Here is a 15,311-nt window from a genome sequence, read left to right on the forward strand (position 1 = left end):
GGTGCTTGAGGAGCAGGGGCTGGAACCTGGTCTGCAGTCTGCCTGGAAGACCTAACTAATATGACATCTTTCTCTTTGTATGTCTCTCCTCACACAACACATACTTACATGTGCACACACACAGTTTCCTAGTTTGCTCCAGAAGATAGGTTTGTTTGAACAGTATTCAAATCTGCAAGGATGATGGACTGATGGACTTAATCAACTTTAAATGGATTTCTTGAGTCCTTTTTTTTTTTGATCTTGAAATTACAAACTTACTTAGAGGATGCCAGAATCGCTGAAGTAGTCAACTCTCTCCTTTGGCAAAAGAGGACACTGAGGCCCCAAATAGTTAGAGACCTTCCTGAGACCAGGTTGCTATATATTGTTTCTAACTTCCTGTGGTGCAAATAAGCAGATAAAGGCGAACAGTTTTAAAACTAATGAACATATGTCTTAGTTATTCCCTCTTGCTTTTATTACTGTACCTCAACTATTTCGCAGGGAACTACTGCCTTCATCATAGAGTCCTGAGTGAATTGCCGTCAGCATCACCCTCTGCAGGTGGGCAGGAATCTGCTGGACCCGTGCAGGGCTGTCACCTGTGATCACCCAGCCACGGCTATTCCCCTCATTGCAATAAAATTTTTAAAGGGAGTTCTTTTATTTTTGAAGAGATGGACCCCGATTTATATATATGGTGGATGGTTTGCAGGGGTGGGTGTAGAAGACTGGAGAGAGCAGGCATTGTTTTAGTGTCTCCTGCCTTCTCAATACTCCACTTACCGCTCCAGAGATGTTGAAGCTGTAGACATTTGAGTGAAGCAGCAGCCCCAAAGGGGCTGTTTTGCTATGCCTTCTCACTTCCTGCCTCCTCTCTTTTTAAAAGGAGGGAGAGATGCTCCTGAGGCCTTAGGAGGCCCCCCCAACCCCCCAGGCTGGAGGGTGGCGGCCGCAATGCCCATTCATTCATTCATCGCATATTTTAACAGCTATGATGAGCCAAGCACTTTTCTAAAACTGGGAGTAGAGCAGCGAGCAAAAAACAAAATCCTCAATCTTGTGGAATTCTCAAGGCAAAAAATGAACCAACATTGTACTTTTTATTCAGACATCAAAGTTAATGGACTCTGCTTTTTGGTTCAGTTGGGTTTTGGTGGTTTCACACTGCAGAAACGTCTTTGGGTGTCCAAGTCAGTTGAGTTTTGGTGGTTTCACATTGCAGAAATGTCTTGGGGTGTCCAAGTCATGTGTATTTCATGGAAATTATTTTCTTTCATTTATAGACAGGCTTTCTATATAAAGCATGTACTGGCTTCAGCTAAACTGTAGCTGCAGCTCTGTCTGGCCTTCACCACTGGTTACTGTTTAACTTGTGTGGGGGTGAGCCTAAACAAACCTTATGTTTCCCCAAGTTTGGGGTTAGGAAAGGATTCTCTTTATTTATACCTTGTTCAAGTCCAACCAATCAGAATTACATGTGTAGGACAAGTCAGCTGCTTGAAACCATTAAGTGTTTGAATTTGTCTGCTCTCTTCCTGAGTCCCTAATGCTGCCAAACACCTTAATTTTTAAGATTTCTGGTAGTCTTGGATTTGTATTTCTCTTGAGACAAAGTGAAAAATGTTACTGTTTATCAAATTTATAAGTATTTGATCATCCAAATGTCATTTTTCTGGAAGTTATACCTGACTTAATTCTGTTTTTGAAACTACTTTTCAATTCACTGGTGTCTAAAGATGGATGTTTTCTTACCTAGTGCTGTGGGCCTAGAGTCCTTTTAAAGTTTTTGACTCCACTACCCCATTCACCACCCCCTGACCAGCCTGCCTGTACATCACAGGAAGGTGCTCAACTCCTATTAAAGATTTGGCAGTAATTATTCTGCCCCCACCACCAGGTTTCTCCCTCCATTAAGAGTGAGATGGATGTTAAAGTTCATGCTGACAGTCACTGTTCACCTTCGCAGCTGCGGGCTGCTCCTGCCGGGTGACTGGACCGGGGGAGGGCGAGGGGGTGGTGTGTTGCCATAGCCACCCATGGAGAAACGCTGGACCTGGCATTAGCTGCTGACAGCACTGAACTTATCACCCAAATTCAGTGCTGGCATGAGTGAAGGGGGCCTGAGTTAAAACACTTGCCTGCCTTCAGGCTGAAAAGAAAGTTCCCTGAGCAGCAACTGGTTAATGAAAGCACACAGCTGAGCCTGAGCTCGACGTGCTACCAAAGTCCTCTTTATGGTCCCTGAAAGGCAAGAGCCAGAATTTTGGTGAAGGGAGCTCTTCCAATCTTTGGAAAGGAGATGGAGGCTCTCATTGTGAAATTAAAATGGGAAAAAACCAAACTCCCAAGCTGTTACTATGAAGAATGACAGTATTTTCATCTCTTCTTTCCTTTACGTGCTGAACAAGTATGTAGAGGTGATTAGTAATAGCTACCACTTACTACTTCTTTTGGAGGTAACATCAACAGTAATAGCTTTGGTTCTGAAAATTGTTTGCTTCTTGTGGAGACATGTTGCCTATAGTAATAATTTCATGAAAGGGGGATGAGAAATAGATGCATACCTGAAATCAAATGACTGTTGGAACCCCTGGCAATCTTTTTTGCTGCTTCCCACCTTTGGGGATGAAACAAGGAAAACTTTCCCCACATTCTCTCCCCCATCTGCTTTGCCACTACAGTGATGGCCTCACCTGAATTGAGACGCAGCACAGAAGGGGCTTTTGAAGGTCTTGTGGGATGAGGTACTTTCCCTTCTTGAGAGCAACCTGAAATCAACAACAGTCATCAAACTTTGACAGCTGTGGCCAGACCAAATTCTGAATTTCTTTCTGAGGTCAAGGCTTGAGTTTGCAGGTGTCTGCCAAGATGAATTAGGTGTGATGTGGGAATATTGTGCAAGCCCAGGGCAAAGTCCTGAGGTTCTTGCTGCCTGGGCTGCAGATCTGGTTCTAAAAGTGCCTTGGCTCCATTTGTTTTCTGTTGGGAAACTAGCCAGGTACACTCTGCTGTGTTTATTTGGATGAGCTTTCCCCAGAGCTGAAGATGTTTCAGTTTACAACAGCTCGCCTGTATGACTAAGTATTTCCTGTCATGTTGGGTCTGGGACATTCTCACGCTGGGCAACCCTATACTTCTGAGCATAGGGAACGTCCTAGTGAGGCTAATGCGAGGGGAAGACCTATGCAGGGGTCTGTAGAGATTGCAACAGTGACGTTCTCAGTCATGAAGCCCAGCCGAGAAGCTCCCCGATGGAAGGCTCTCTGGGATGCCAGGATGCCTCACGGAGTCAAATGTGACCGGAACTGCCGAGGAAGAAGCACTAAGAGTGGTGCTGAGACTTCTCTTGGTGCTTGGAAGAAGAATAAGAAAGTTCCTTTCCCCAATATAGTTAAATCCCTTTTTGGGTTCTGATGTGCCACTCTCTGGGGGTGCTTCTCATAAACTGCCAGGGGCCCGCAAAAAGGATTACCGTAGATTTGCTTGAGCACCAAGTGCTTGGTGGACTTTGCGCCTGAGCTGCCCTTGGGTGGACTTTTGGCTGATCTGCGCTCTCTGGAGGGCTTCAGAGGCTCTAGTTCCCGTTCCTTCCTCCAAACCTGGAGCAGCAGCACCGCGCACTCGTGGTTCCATCGGTCCACGTCTCCGGCTCCCAGCTGCTTCACACACAGGAGGTGGGACAGGTGCTTCCTGAGCAGGTAGCTAGTGGGAACAGAGAAGGGGAGAGACTTTAAGACTTACCAGATCATGGTCTTGAGGATATTTCGTTAAGGTTCCTACAAGTTATTTAAAGAATATTTGCTGCACTCTGGGGAGGTTCACTCACACTCCTGTTCCTCATTTCAGTGGCAGCGTGTTGAATTTTTTCCACCATTAAATATTTCCTGAACTTGGTGAAATCAGTCGGGTCAGTCCTTGCCCTCCAGAGGGACTGGCTGATCAATGGGTGACCAAAGAAGTGCAGAATGAGAAGGCCTCTGCAAGTTAGGGAGCACTGTGGGGTGGGGCAGGCACAGGAGGGATGGGGTGGAGGTTGCTGTGGCTCACGAAGCTGGAATTTAAAGGATGGTTGTAAGGGATGGGTAGGAGCTCAGCAGGTGGGAAGGGTGTTCCTGGCCACAGAGTCAACGTAAGCAGAGATTTGGGGCAGGAAAACCAGGAAGCCTTGTGGGTGGTGAGGGAAGGAGGGGCTGTGGTTATGCTGTGGAGAGGCCAACATTTGCTGAGGGCCTGTTGTAAGCCAGGCACCTGCCCTCTGAACCAGGCTGACAGTGACCCTGTCAGGTAGACATTAGGCTCCGAAAGGTTTGAGTGACTCGCAGATGCTCATACAGCACAGCTAGAGCCAGGAGGAGCCTGGCCCAGTCCCGCTAAGGACTTTGGTCTGTTTTCTGTACGTGATGGGGGCCCAGAGAGGCTGAGGAAGATAGGCTGGATCATCCAGCTGGAGGGCAGAGCTTGGAGTGGGAGGGAGCTGAGGGGCAGGGCGACGGCGGCTCCTTCACGTCTAGTGTTGATTGGAAGGTTTCTAGCCCAATGAACTGCCAGTGATGCACCCCAAATCTAGTGAACACGAGTGTTTTGGAGCCTCCAACGGACAGCTGACTCAGGGTTCATTTTCTGTAGCTGCAATAATGACTACAGGTTGAGCTATATTTTACAATATACCAAAAAGGAAATAATCTTTCTGAATCTGCCAAAAGCTCCTTGTCAGTGCCTGATGTAGCCTCAGCCTTCCTTCCCCAAAGGCTGATTTCAGTCAAACTAAATGAGTCTTCCTTTTCTTTCCCTCTACTACAGTATGTACATGTTTCCAAAAGGCCACCTGGAAAGACAAGCTCGGTTACGGGGCAGCACGGTGCCATAGCTCGGGGTCTGTCTGCCACGTGCTCTCTGCTCCTGTGGGCAGAGAACTTGTGGGAAGCCCAGGTGCCGCTGACGCCATGGGCCTCGGCTCTCAGTGAGCTCAGCTCCCACTAATCCACTCTGGGGTGGAGACCACAAGTCTGCATCCAGGTGACCAGACGGCCCCTCTTCTCCCCGTCTCAGGAGCATGTGCTCCGGGTTTGCAGAGAATCCTCACATGCCTGAGTCCCTTTCAGCCCTGGGCTCAGGGCTCTTTTCTTGGCCCAGCTCATCCTTGTTAATTCACCTGACTGAGCTGGAGAAAAGTTGACAGAAGGTGGCTCACACACCTCCAGGGGAAAATCCAGTGTTTACAGGGCACCCTTCCAGCCAGCTCAGCTTGTCCGAGTATCTGGTTTCAGTCTTTAAAAAGTCAAGTCTTGATTGGTAATAAAACTCACGCCTAATTTTAAGACTAAGCTCCGTTTTCTCGGGGCCTGAGGTTCCATCTGCTCAGCCCACCCCTGTGGACTTTGCAGCCTTGCTCTCCACCCTCCACACGTTCCCTCTGAGAGCCTGCATTTGTTGAGCACTTAGGTGCCAAGCCCTGTGCCCAGTCTCATCCCTCAGGGCTCCCAAGCTGTGCTGCCTGGCCCACTGTGCAAGGACAGAGCAGAAGCACTGAAAGTGTGTTTAATGTCACCAGACATGACCTTCCACTGCGTGCAGCATCTGTGATGCCCTTTGGGAGTCGCTGTCCAGACCTCAGGATCCACAATGGCTCAGCCTGAGGGCCCTGAATAATTGCCTCCAGCTGGGCACGCGAGACTGTGAGCCCACTGTTCCTGGGAGGAGTGACGGAAGGCTCATTTGCTCCTATGGACACTTACCGACAGGACCTGTCAGCCCCCAGTTCTTCAAAGGAGCTGAAGACCCGACAGGCAGAGGGGATGCCTTTCAGCCAGGGAGCAGCTGTGGACCTGGAGGGGTAAACCCTCTGTGGCTTGTGTAGACCCAGGTTTCAGCTGAAATGCTTAAGGAATTTTCTCTGGGATGGTGGCCAGGGCCTGTCTTGGAACGCTCCCCACAATGGCCGTCTCTATCTGTGGCTTCAGAGGAGTCACGGCCCAAAGCCTTGGCGAGTGACCCCACCTCAGGCTCCAGGTTCCTCATCTGCTGAACGGGGATCAGAGGCGCACCCGCCTCACAGAGCTCTTGCGAGGACTACACGCACTGGTACATGGAAAACTACTTAGCACAGTGCCTGCCAAACACTGCCTGCTGGTGTGGACACAAGTAATGACAGTACCGTCACCCCATGTGGCTTCCGTGACGAGCACAAGATGACAGGCAGGTGGCCCGTCCCCACCTGCTCCAGCTACGTCACCCGGACCGTGGCGCGGGCACACGCATTTTTCCTCCCCAAGACAGTTTGCCGGTCTGCAAAGAGGGACTGCTGATCCCTGTGCCCGCTTCCCAGTGTGGCAGGGATGAGCTGGGATCAGGCCTGAGAGAGAACTAGGTCCATCGCCGAGAGCATGAACGGACGTGAGGAAGCGTCAGCACAAGGCTGGGCGAGCCGGAGCCCTGTCACCACTCTGGACTGAGCCGCCTTCAGCATGATGCCCCAGGAAGCCTCCCCGGTGGCAGTGGGCCCCTACCCTGCTGAGCCTGGTCTAAAGTTAGGCCCCAGTGGGGTCTCCAGAGTGAAGAAGATCGTGTGACAAGTGTGAGCTCTTGGCAGAGGAGTCCCGTGGTCCTAGAAGCATCTCCACCATCAGTCACTGTCACTGGGACTCAGCACAGCCTCTTCCTCCAGCTCCAGCACCTCCCCTGTGTTCTGAGCTTGGTAGATGCTCAGAAGAGTTTTTGTAATAAATTTCAGTCCTTTAATCTACTACATCCAGACCCCAGTGGAGGTATTTGGGATATGAATAATCCCTGGGTACTAAAGACATAATATAAAGAAGAAAAATATCTTCGGTGTGTTGTGCTTTAGAGTTTACGAGGCGCACGTTATCTCCTTCCAGCAACTGTCATATAAACGGGACAGACACAGCAACTGGTAAATTCCATTTTACAGATGGAAAGAAACCGAGGGTCAGTATTATGGGTTAAACTGTGTCCCCCAAAGAGATACACTGAATTCCTACTCTCCAGTCCCTCAGGATGAAAGCTTATTAGGAAACAGGGTCATTTCAGATGGAATTAGGCAAGTTGAAATGAGGTCACACACGAGTGGGTCCCCCATCCACTGTGACTGGTGTCCTTACAAGGGTTGGGGAGCCAGGTCCTGCCCACACCTGGATTTTGGGCTTCTGGCATCCAGAGCTGGGTGAGAATAAATCTCTGTTGCTTTAACCAACCAATTTGTGGTGCTTTGTTACAGCAGCCACCGGAAACTCAGACTGCCAGGGAGGCCAACTGATTTGCCAAGGTCAGATAGGCTGTTGGAGCTTCACCTGCAACTTGGCCTCCCTGGTTCAAACCCAGGGCTCTTTCCCTTACACCGCTCTATCCTGGATGCTTTCCCATCTTGCTGGGTGACAGTGCCCTCCTGATAGCTTACACAGTGTCAATTTCTAGGATCTACATGTGTGGATTTCATGGGCAGGCTCAAGAAAATAGGCCACACGACCAATTCAAGGGAAACAGCAGCGCGCACAGGGCCGTCACTTTCGGGGCTGCAGCGCCCAACCCCCTACCTTCTCCAGGCGCGCTGGATGGTGGTAGCTGCCTTGTGCTTTCTGCGAAACAGCTCCTTCCTGCTTCGTTCCCTCTGGATTATCTGAAGTCGGAGCTCTACAGGGAGGACGTCAATGTTCACACTCTGCCCCGAGGTGGGGCCAGCCAGCGGAGCAGTCTCTGGAGAGAGCTGAGCGTCCTTGCCCAGGGCAGGTGTCCCCGACTTCCTGGGTCCTGCCCGCACCACCTCCGCACTCGAGGGCAGATCTGAGGGGACCCCTCCTGCGAGTTTGTCCTGCGGCACTTTGCTTCTTGGTGCCCGATGGTGGAGAGGGGTCTGCCCAGCATGGACCACCTCCCCCTTGGCACTGCCAGGCCGGCTGGAACCAGCGGGAGAGCACCTTCCTCCTTTGAGCTCATGAACACGCCTTTTCTGAGGGGCACCTTTGGCCCTGGGCATGGTGTCCTGCCGCCTGCTGGGCCTCCAGGGGCCATCCTGCTGTGGCAGGCCTGCAGCCGCTCTGCTGGGGCTCACCTCCTCGTCGGGCCCGGCCTCTCTGACACCGGGGGGCTGCTTCAGGGAGCCCTTCCCCTTTCCATGCGGCTGCTCGCCGGCTGCCTCACCTCTGGGCTGCTCAGCCGAGGAGGGTCCCGGGGTCCTGCTGCCATCGCTGCCCTCCCTGCGGCTGAAGTGGACACTGGCAGATCGGCCTTTACAGTGCTCTCTGGATGTTTCTTGGGGAGACAAGGAAAAGGGGAAGAATACTTATTGCCCCAAACTTGCAGAGTTTGGCAATTCTACTCATTTGTTCACATGAAATATTCAGATTTGTCCTGTAGTGTCAGCGTGAGTGGTGATTATGACTAGGGAAGGTGTTCCGCTTCTGTTTCCAGCAAATCCAGTAGGTTAGATAACCTGAAATCTTCCCACTGCAAACACCTAGAAATGTTGGCTAAAATATAATGAACATCCCTTTAACAGCACTATTGTGCCTTCAAGAAAATAAAGGAAATCCCTATAGGTGAAAAACAAATAGAAAACTGAAATTCAGAGCAATAAGTGTGTGAGGTGATCCAGCTCACATACACACAAACACACTGAGAGAAAGTTTTTTAAATGAGAAAATAATAAATGTTATAAAAAATGTGAAGTACAACATCTGGCATGAAAGATTTAGTCTATGAATTTAAAATGCATTGAAGGCACTTCTGCTTCTGTAATAGAATTCAGGCCTACACTCCACGAAGGACAACAGAGAAGCCGGACACAATATACAAACCACCCGTCCGGTGGCATCCGAGAGCCAGGAAGGCCAGAAGGAACTGCGGGACCGAGATACAGAAGACTCCGGTAACCCAGCGAGGTGAGGAAGGCATCTGGGGAACTAGGGCCTTTGGACAAGGTGCCTTTAGATTGGTCCCCCGGGGAGCTGTGCTGTGGGGAAGGTGACCTGGGAGGAGACTGGCTCTCGCAGGGACTGCGGCCCAGCACTGCATCACCTCAGCCTTGGAAACTGAAGTAAGGTGATCTTGGATTACTAGTGCCCCTAATTGCCTGTGTAAATACGCTCTGGAGGAGGATAAAATCATCCCAGCCTCAGATTACTTTATAATTTTTTTATAGTCAAGTGTTCAACTCCTAAAAAATATGCAGGTAGATAAAGAGACAAGACAGAGAGGGCTGGGGGTAAGGAAGAGACAACAGAAGAGACATGCAGGTCATCCAGACAGGGTGTTTTTAGAAACACTTAAAATTAAATGTAAAAGAGTAAGTAACATATGCTACTCTACAGGAAATACACACGTACTTATCTGCTCATCCGTGCAGAAGAGGAGCTATGGGAAGGATAAACTAGAAACCAGAGAAACCTGTTTCCAGGGGTGGGCCGGGGGCCGCGGGGCGCTGAGGGGGCAGCATCCAGTGGTGCAGCTGTGACTCTTAGAGCCATTCTAACGTTTCCATACACCACAAATAATACACAGTTAAAACCAACCAGAACGTGGGAAGAACCCAAAATGGAATGAAAGCAATAAGAAATGAAGCTAACTGTATTACAAATGAATAACATAACCACACTGAAGGGGCTGAAGGAGAAAAAGCTAACCTAAGTAACTTTGAAAAGCCATATTTTTATTTAATACTGTAAGGCTAAAGACAAAAATAATGTGCATAAATACCATATTCTAAATTAGTAAATTTGTTTCTTACAGGAGTATAGGTTAGCAATGTTGAAACTACTTTATGTGTGCTTTAGGATTGAACAAGTTAAGTAAATAATGACAAAGATTTGTCACTGTTGGAGAAATAAATTTCAAATAAGGAAAGAAGGAAGGCTAGAATAAACTGTGATGTTGACTGAAATTAGACCTATCAACTACAGAAATAGATAACAGATATTTCATAGCTCTGACCACAGAAGACAGCTTACGCGAAATGACACTCTAATAGCAATAAAAAGGCCTAGTGCCTAGATGTTGGTTTCTAAATACCATTCTCCAATAAAGGGAATCAGGATTCCTTGGTAAAGAGGATGATTCCAGGAAAGGGGCAGGAAGAATACAAGATGAGCCTGGAATATCTTATGATGATGCCCCAAGGTAAGAAAGTTCATAAATAATTAGGGTAGAGAAGAGTCAGATCTTCCTACAGAAGAATTCCAATTAATAACTATAGAAAGAATGAGGGAAACTCAAAAGTCACTATTAGGCAAACATGACAATAATTTTTTGAAGGCTAACCTTAGTGGACAAAGTTTAAGGAGAAACAGGAATATTTGCACAGTCTCAAAGTATCTCCCCTACGAATTAATTACAAAAGGAAAAGGTAATTTTAGAGGGCAACTCAGCAGACACCACTTTAACTAAACGATGGAGGTTAACATCACTAGTGATAAGACATACTGGACAACAAATTACCTATGCTACTATGCACCTGATAAAAGAAAACTTTCCATGCAGTTAATTCAGGTTCTCACGGCTTTACTGAGTGAGCCCATTCATAAGTAGAAGGGAGCCTCCTTAAGGGGGTGGAAAGGGGAAGCTCATGGTAAGGCAAACGTGGAAGTAAGGAAATGTTTGGATTGGCTGACATTCAGCTCCCACTGGGGGGCGGGGTCTACAAAGTGGGAATAAATATACATCAATTATATGGTCTGCTTGTCCCATTCTGATAAGCTCTCTCTCCCTTTCAGAAATTGGTTTTATCACCAGGTGTTGCTTATCAGCAACCCTGTAGGGTGTGTTCAGTTTTCTCAAAAAACCCCTGCAGGTCAGTGTTCTGTCTTCTGGGCAAACCCTTCTTGGGTCTTCTCCTAGCAATGCCCAATACAGGAGGCCATTTTATTTAACTCTCAAACTCAGCAGGAGAAAACATCAAACGAACACAAACTGAGTACTATTCCACAAAATAACTGAAGTATACTCTCCAAAAGTATCACGGTAATGAAAGACAAGGAAAGACTGGGAACTGTCACAGATTGGAGGAAACTAAGAAAAAATAACAGCTAAATGCAGGATGAGATCCTGGATTGGATCTTGGAACAGAAAAAAGGACTTCAGTGGAAAAAAATGGTGAAATTCAAATAAGGTCTATAGTTACTAACACTGTACCAATGTTAATTTAAGTCTTAGTTTTGATAATTGTGCTAATGGTTACATAAGATGCTAACTTTAAGGGAAGCTGGGTGAAGGCTATATGGGAACTATTTTTGCAACTTTTCTGTATGTCTGAAACTATTTTGAAATAAAGTTTAAAAAAAAGATACCCCAACATGTAAAGAACTTGGAAGTCACCACTCCCATCCTCACAACAAGGAAAATGCTGAAAAACCTAAAAATAACTTTCCTTGGATTTGTCAAAGAATTAAGGTCACAGGGCAAACTGCTGCCCCCAGATCTGTAGAGACAGGCAAATATGGAGAATCACAGCTGAGATCAGCTTTACCGAAGCAGAAGCTGCTGGAGCCAGTAGCAGGTAGGAACACTTAAATGGTGCTTTTGACCAAGAAGCCGAGAATGGGCCAAGTTGGGAATTTAGAACTCATGGGGGTTCATCTTAGGGGCACCGCCCACATTTTTGTGGGTTTTACCTCCAGAAACCCCTCAAAGTACTCATGGTGAAGAACAAGAGAAAAATCTTGTGTTCTGGACAAGCAACCATTTCAATACAGGCCCTAACAAAGGTCTGCTTTCCCTGAGGGAAAACACCAGAGCCTTATCTGACCTGGGGGAGGGCAATCAGCAAGCTCCAGCCCCTCTGGCCTGGACGGGACGGGAACAAGAGGCTAGGAAGTGCTTATGAAGATTACAGCCCAGTGACTCAAGCCCATTGAAAAACCATGATTTAATCATAAGATTATAGGATGCATACTCTCACCTTCACTATACTGCAGTTTCAGCAGGGCTCCAGTTTGATCACAGTGGGTTACAGCTGACAGCTGTAAGACACAGAACTTATTTAATAAGCAGTTTTTAGGGAAACCCAAAGGAAACAGGACTGAATAAAAAATACAAGGAAACTAGAGAAACCTGAAGCCCCCTATTGCATCATGTCTGGCTTTTAACAGACCATTACAAGGCATGGTAAAAGGCAGGAAAAGATGAAGTCTGAAAACAAGCAACACAACTATACTCAGACATGGCACAAATTCTGGAACTATCAGAGAATTTAAAATAATATGTTAAGGGTACTAGTGGAAAAAGTAGACCACATGCAAGAACAGGTAGGTAAACATAAGCAGAGAGATGGTAAATAAAAAAGAATCAAAAGGAAATGCTAGAAATCAAAACACTGTAGCAGAAATAAAGAATGCTTTTGATGGGCTCATCAGCAGACTGGACACGGCTAAGGAAAGTATCAGTGGGCTTGAAGATATGTCAACAGAAAGTTTTCCAACTGAAAAGCAAAGAGGGAAAACAATGGAACAGAATATCCAGGAACTGTGGAACAATTACAAAAGGTGTAACATGAGTAACAGGAATACCAGTAGGGAAAGAGTAGAAGGAACAGAATACATATTTGAAGTAATAATGGCTGAGAATTTCCCAAAATTCATTACAGAGACCAAACCACAGATCCAGGAAGGTCAGAGAACATAAAGCAGGATAAATAACAAAAAATTGACATCAAGGCATATGAGATTCAAACTGCAGAAAACTAAGGACAGAAAATCTTGATAGAAGCCAGAAGTGAAAAGATAAGCACTTCACTTACAGAGGAACAGGGATAAGAACTATTTTCGAGTTCTTGTCAGAAACCATGCAAACAACAACAAGAGAATGTAGGGAAATAATTAGTGTTGCACTAACAACCTAGAATTCTTAATCTTATGAAACTGCCCTTCAAAAGTGAGGGAGAGAACGGAACCAGAAGGTAAGAGAAAGGAGAAGCTGCCGTGTGTGGAGAAAGCCTCAGCCATTTTCAGTTCTCAGTGCTCTGACCTGGACAAGGGTGGAGATAGCACAGGCAGAGAGAGACCACTGAAATGCTAATGACCTCTCCCGAGGGGTTCTATCTTCCCTAAGAGGAAAGCGGTGGGGCCCAGCTCTACTACCTGCCTTCCATTCAGTGCCAGACCCCAGAGCCTGGGGGAAAACAGTGACGGGCCACACCTCCTTACGCCAGTCGAGTTACAGGCTGACAGGCGCCACCTGCTGGGCAGAAAAGCACAATGACCTGAGGCCTCACAGGGTATATCAATCTTCTAAGACATACTCTCGGGAAACTGGATACTGAATAGTTCTTCTTTCTGGGACTAAAGCCCGTTTTGGTCTGGGAAAACCTGATTGGGGTAAACAAGGAAACCAAGCCTAGACAACAGAAAACTACAGCCTACACTAAGAAAAATGAAGTTATGGCCCAGTCAAAGGAAAAAGCTTACACTTCAATGGAGATACAGGAATTTAAACAACTACTACTAAGTCACTTCAAAAAGTTTAGGGAAGATATGGCAAAAGAGATGGCCCATATAATAAAAATACGGGACATACATAAGGTAGAAATTGAAAGTTCGAAAAACCAACTGGCAGAATCTATGGAAATGAAAGGCACAACACAAGAGATGAAAGACACAATGGAACCATACAACAGCAGATCTCAAGAGGCAGAAGAAAACACTCAGGAACTTGAGAACAAGGCACCTGAAAGCCTACGCACAAAAAAACAGATAGAGAAAATAATGGAAAAATAAGAGCATCATCTCTGGGAACTTAAGGACAAAATGAAATGCAGGAATGTACATGTTATTGGTGTCCCTGAAAGAAAAGAGAAGGGAAAAGGGTCAGAAGCAATAAAGAGGAAATAATCAATGAAAATTTCCCATCTCTTATGAAAGACATAAAATTACGAATCCAAGAAGCACAGCGTACCCCAAACAGAATAAATCTGAATAGGCCTACACCAAGACACTTAATCATCAGATTATCGAACATCAAAGATAAAGAGAGAATCCTGAAAGCAGCAAGAGAAAAGTGATCCATCACATAAAAAGGAAGTTTGATAAGACTATGTACGGCTTTCTCAATAGAAACCATGGAGGCAAGAAGGAAGTGGGGTGATATATTTAAAATACTGAAAGAGAAAAAACCACCAACCAAGAATCCTATATCTGGCAAAACTGTCCTTCAAATATGAGGGAGAACTTAAAATATTCTCAGACAAACAGATAATGACAGAGTTTGTGAACAAGGTACCTGCTCTACAGGAAACACTAAAGGAAGCACTGCAGACAGAAAGGAAAAGACAGGAGTGAGAGGTTTGGAACACAATTTTGGGAGACAGTAGCACAGCAATGTAAGTACACTGAACAAAGATGACTGTGAGTATGGTTGAAAGAGGAAGGTTGGGACCATGTGGGACACCAGAACAAAAGACAAAGGATAAAGACTTGGACTGTGTAAACCAGGGAAACCTAGGGTGCTCAATGATTGTAATAAGAGGTACAAGTATGTTTTTACATGAGGTAGAACAAATGAATGTCAACATTGCAAGGTGTTTAAAATAGGATGGGATTGGGGGAAAAATACAATCAATGCAAACTAGAAACTATAATTAATGGAAACATTGTATTATGCTTCCTTTAATATAACAAAGGCAGTATACCAAAGCTAAATGCATATGGGGGGTGGGGAATAGGGGTAGGGCATGGGTGGCATTGGTGATGTTGTCTGACTGTTTATTCTACCTTAGGTTAATGCTATCTTTCCTTTTGTTGCTTTCTAGCTGTCATGTTTTTTGTTGTTGTTGTTTTATTTCTCTCTTTTCTTTTTCTTTTGTCTCTCTGCTTTCTTTGACTCTTCCTTCCTCTTTCGGGAAGAAATGGAGATGTCCTTATATAGGTAGTGGTGATGGTGACCATACAGGGAACCAACGATTGTTTACTTAGGATGGAATGTATGGTGTGTGAACAAAACCATCTTAAAAGAAAGGGGAAGATGAAGAAACTTTGAGGGCACTATACTGAGTGAAATAAGACAGATATATAAAGGCAAATATTGCAGGATCTCACTGATATGAACTAATTACAATATGTAAACTCATAGTCATGAAATATAAGTTACCAGGATATAGAAGGAGGCTAAAGAACAGGGAGTGGTTGCTTATTATGAGCAGAACATTCAAGTAGGGTGAACTTATACATTTGGAAATGGACAGGGGTGATGGCAGCATGTTGTGAGAATAACTAACAGTGCTGAAAAGTGTGTGAAGATGGCAGAAAGGTAAGCCCAGAGTTATGTATGTCACCAGAAGGAAAGCTGGAGGTTGTCCTACTTTGCTAATGCTGCCCAGATGCAAAACA

The 15,311-nt window shown here is 46.1% G+C and overlaps 1 protein-coding gene across 6 annotated transcripts in view; it reads right to left on the bottom strand.

Moving 5' to 3' along the window:
- The window catches only part of INVS (inversin), a 259,001-nt gene that overhangs the window by 7,827 nt on the left and 235,863 nt on the right, over positions 1 to 15,311 (bottom strand). For 5 of the 6 annotated variants that reach the window (XM_037798544.1, XM_037798545.1, XM_037798546.1 and 2 more), the window contains 3 exons: positions 7,536 to 8,250; positions 3,458 to 3,687; positions 2,679 to 2,753 (listed from right to left, as the gene is read on the bottom strand). In XM_037798544.1, coding sequence (XP_037654472.1) covers positions 2,679 to 2,753; positions 3,458 to 3,687; positions 7,536 to 8,250 — 1,020 coding nt within the window. The remainder of the gene's footprint in view (positions 1 to 2,678; positions 2,754 to 3,457; positions 3,688 to 7,535; positions 8,251 to 15,311) is intronic. The other variant, XM_037798547.1, reaches the window with a different exon arrangement.

This window comes from Choloepus didactylus, chromosome 10 (genome assembly GCF_015220235.1).
Source record: "Choloepus didactylus isolate mChoDid1 chromosome 10, mChoDid1.pri, whole genome shotgun sequence".
Lineage (NCBI taxonomy): Eukaryota > Metazoa > Chordata > Mammalia > Pilosa > Megalonychidae > Choloepus > Choloepus didactylus.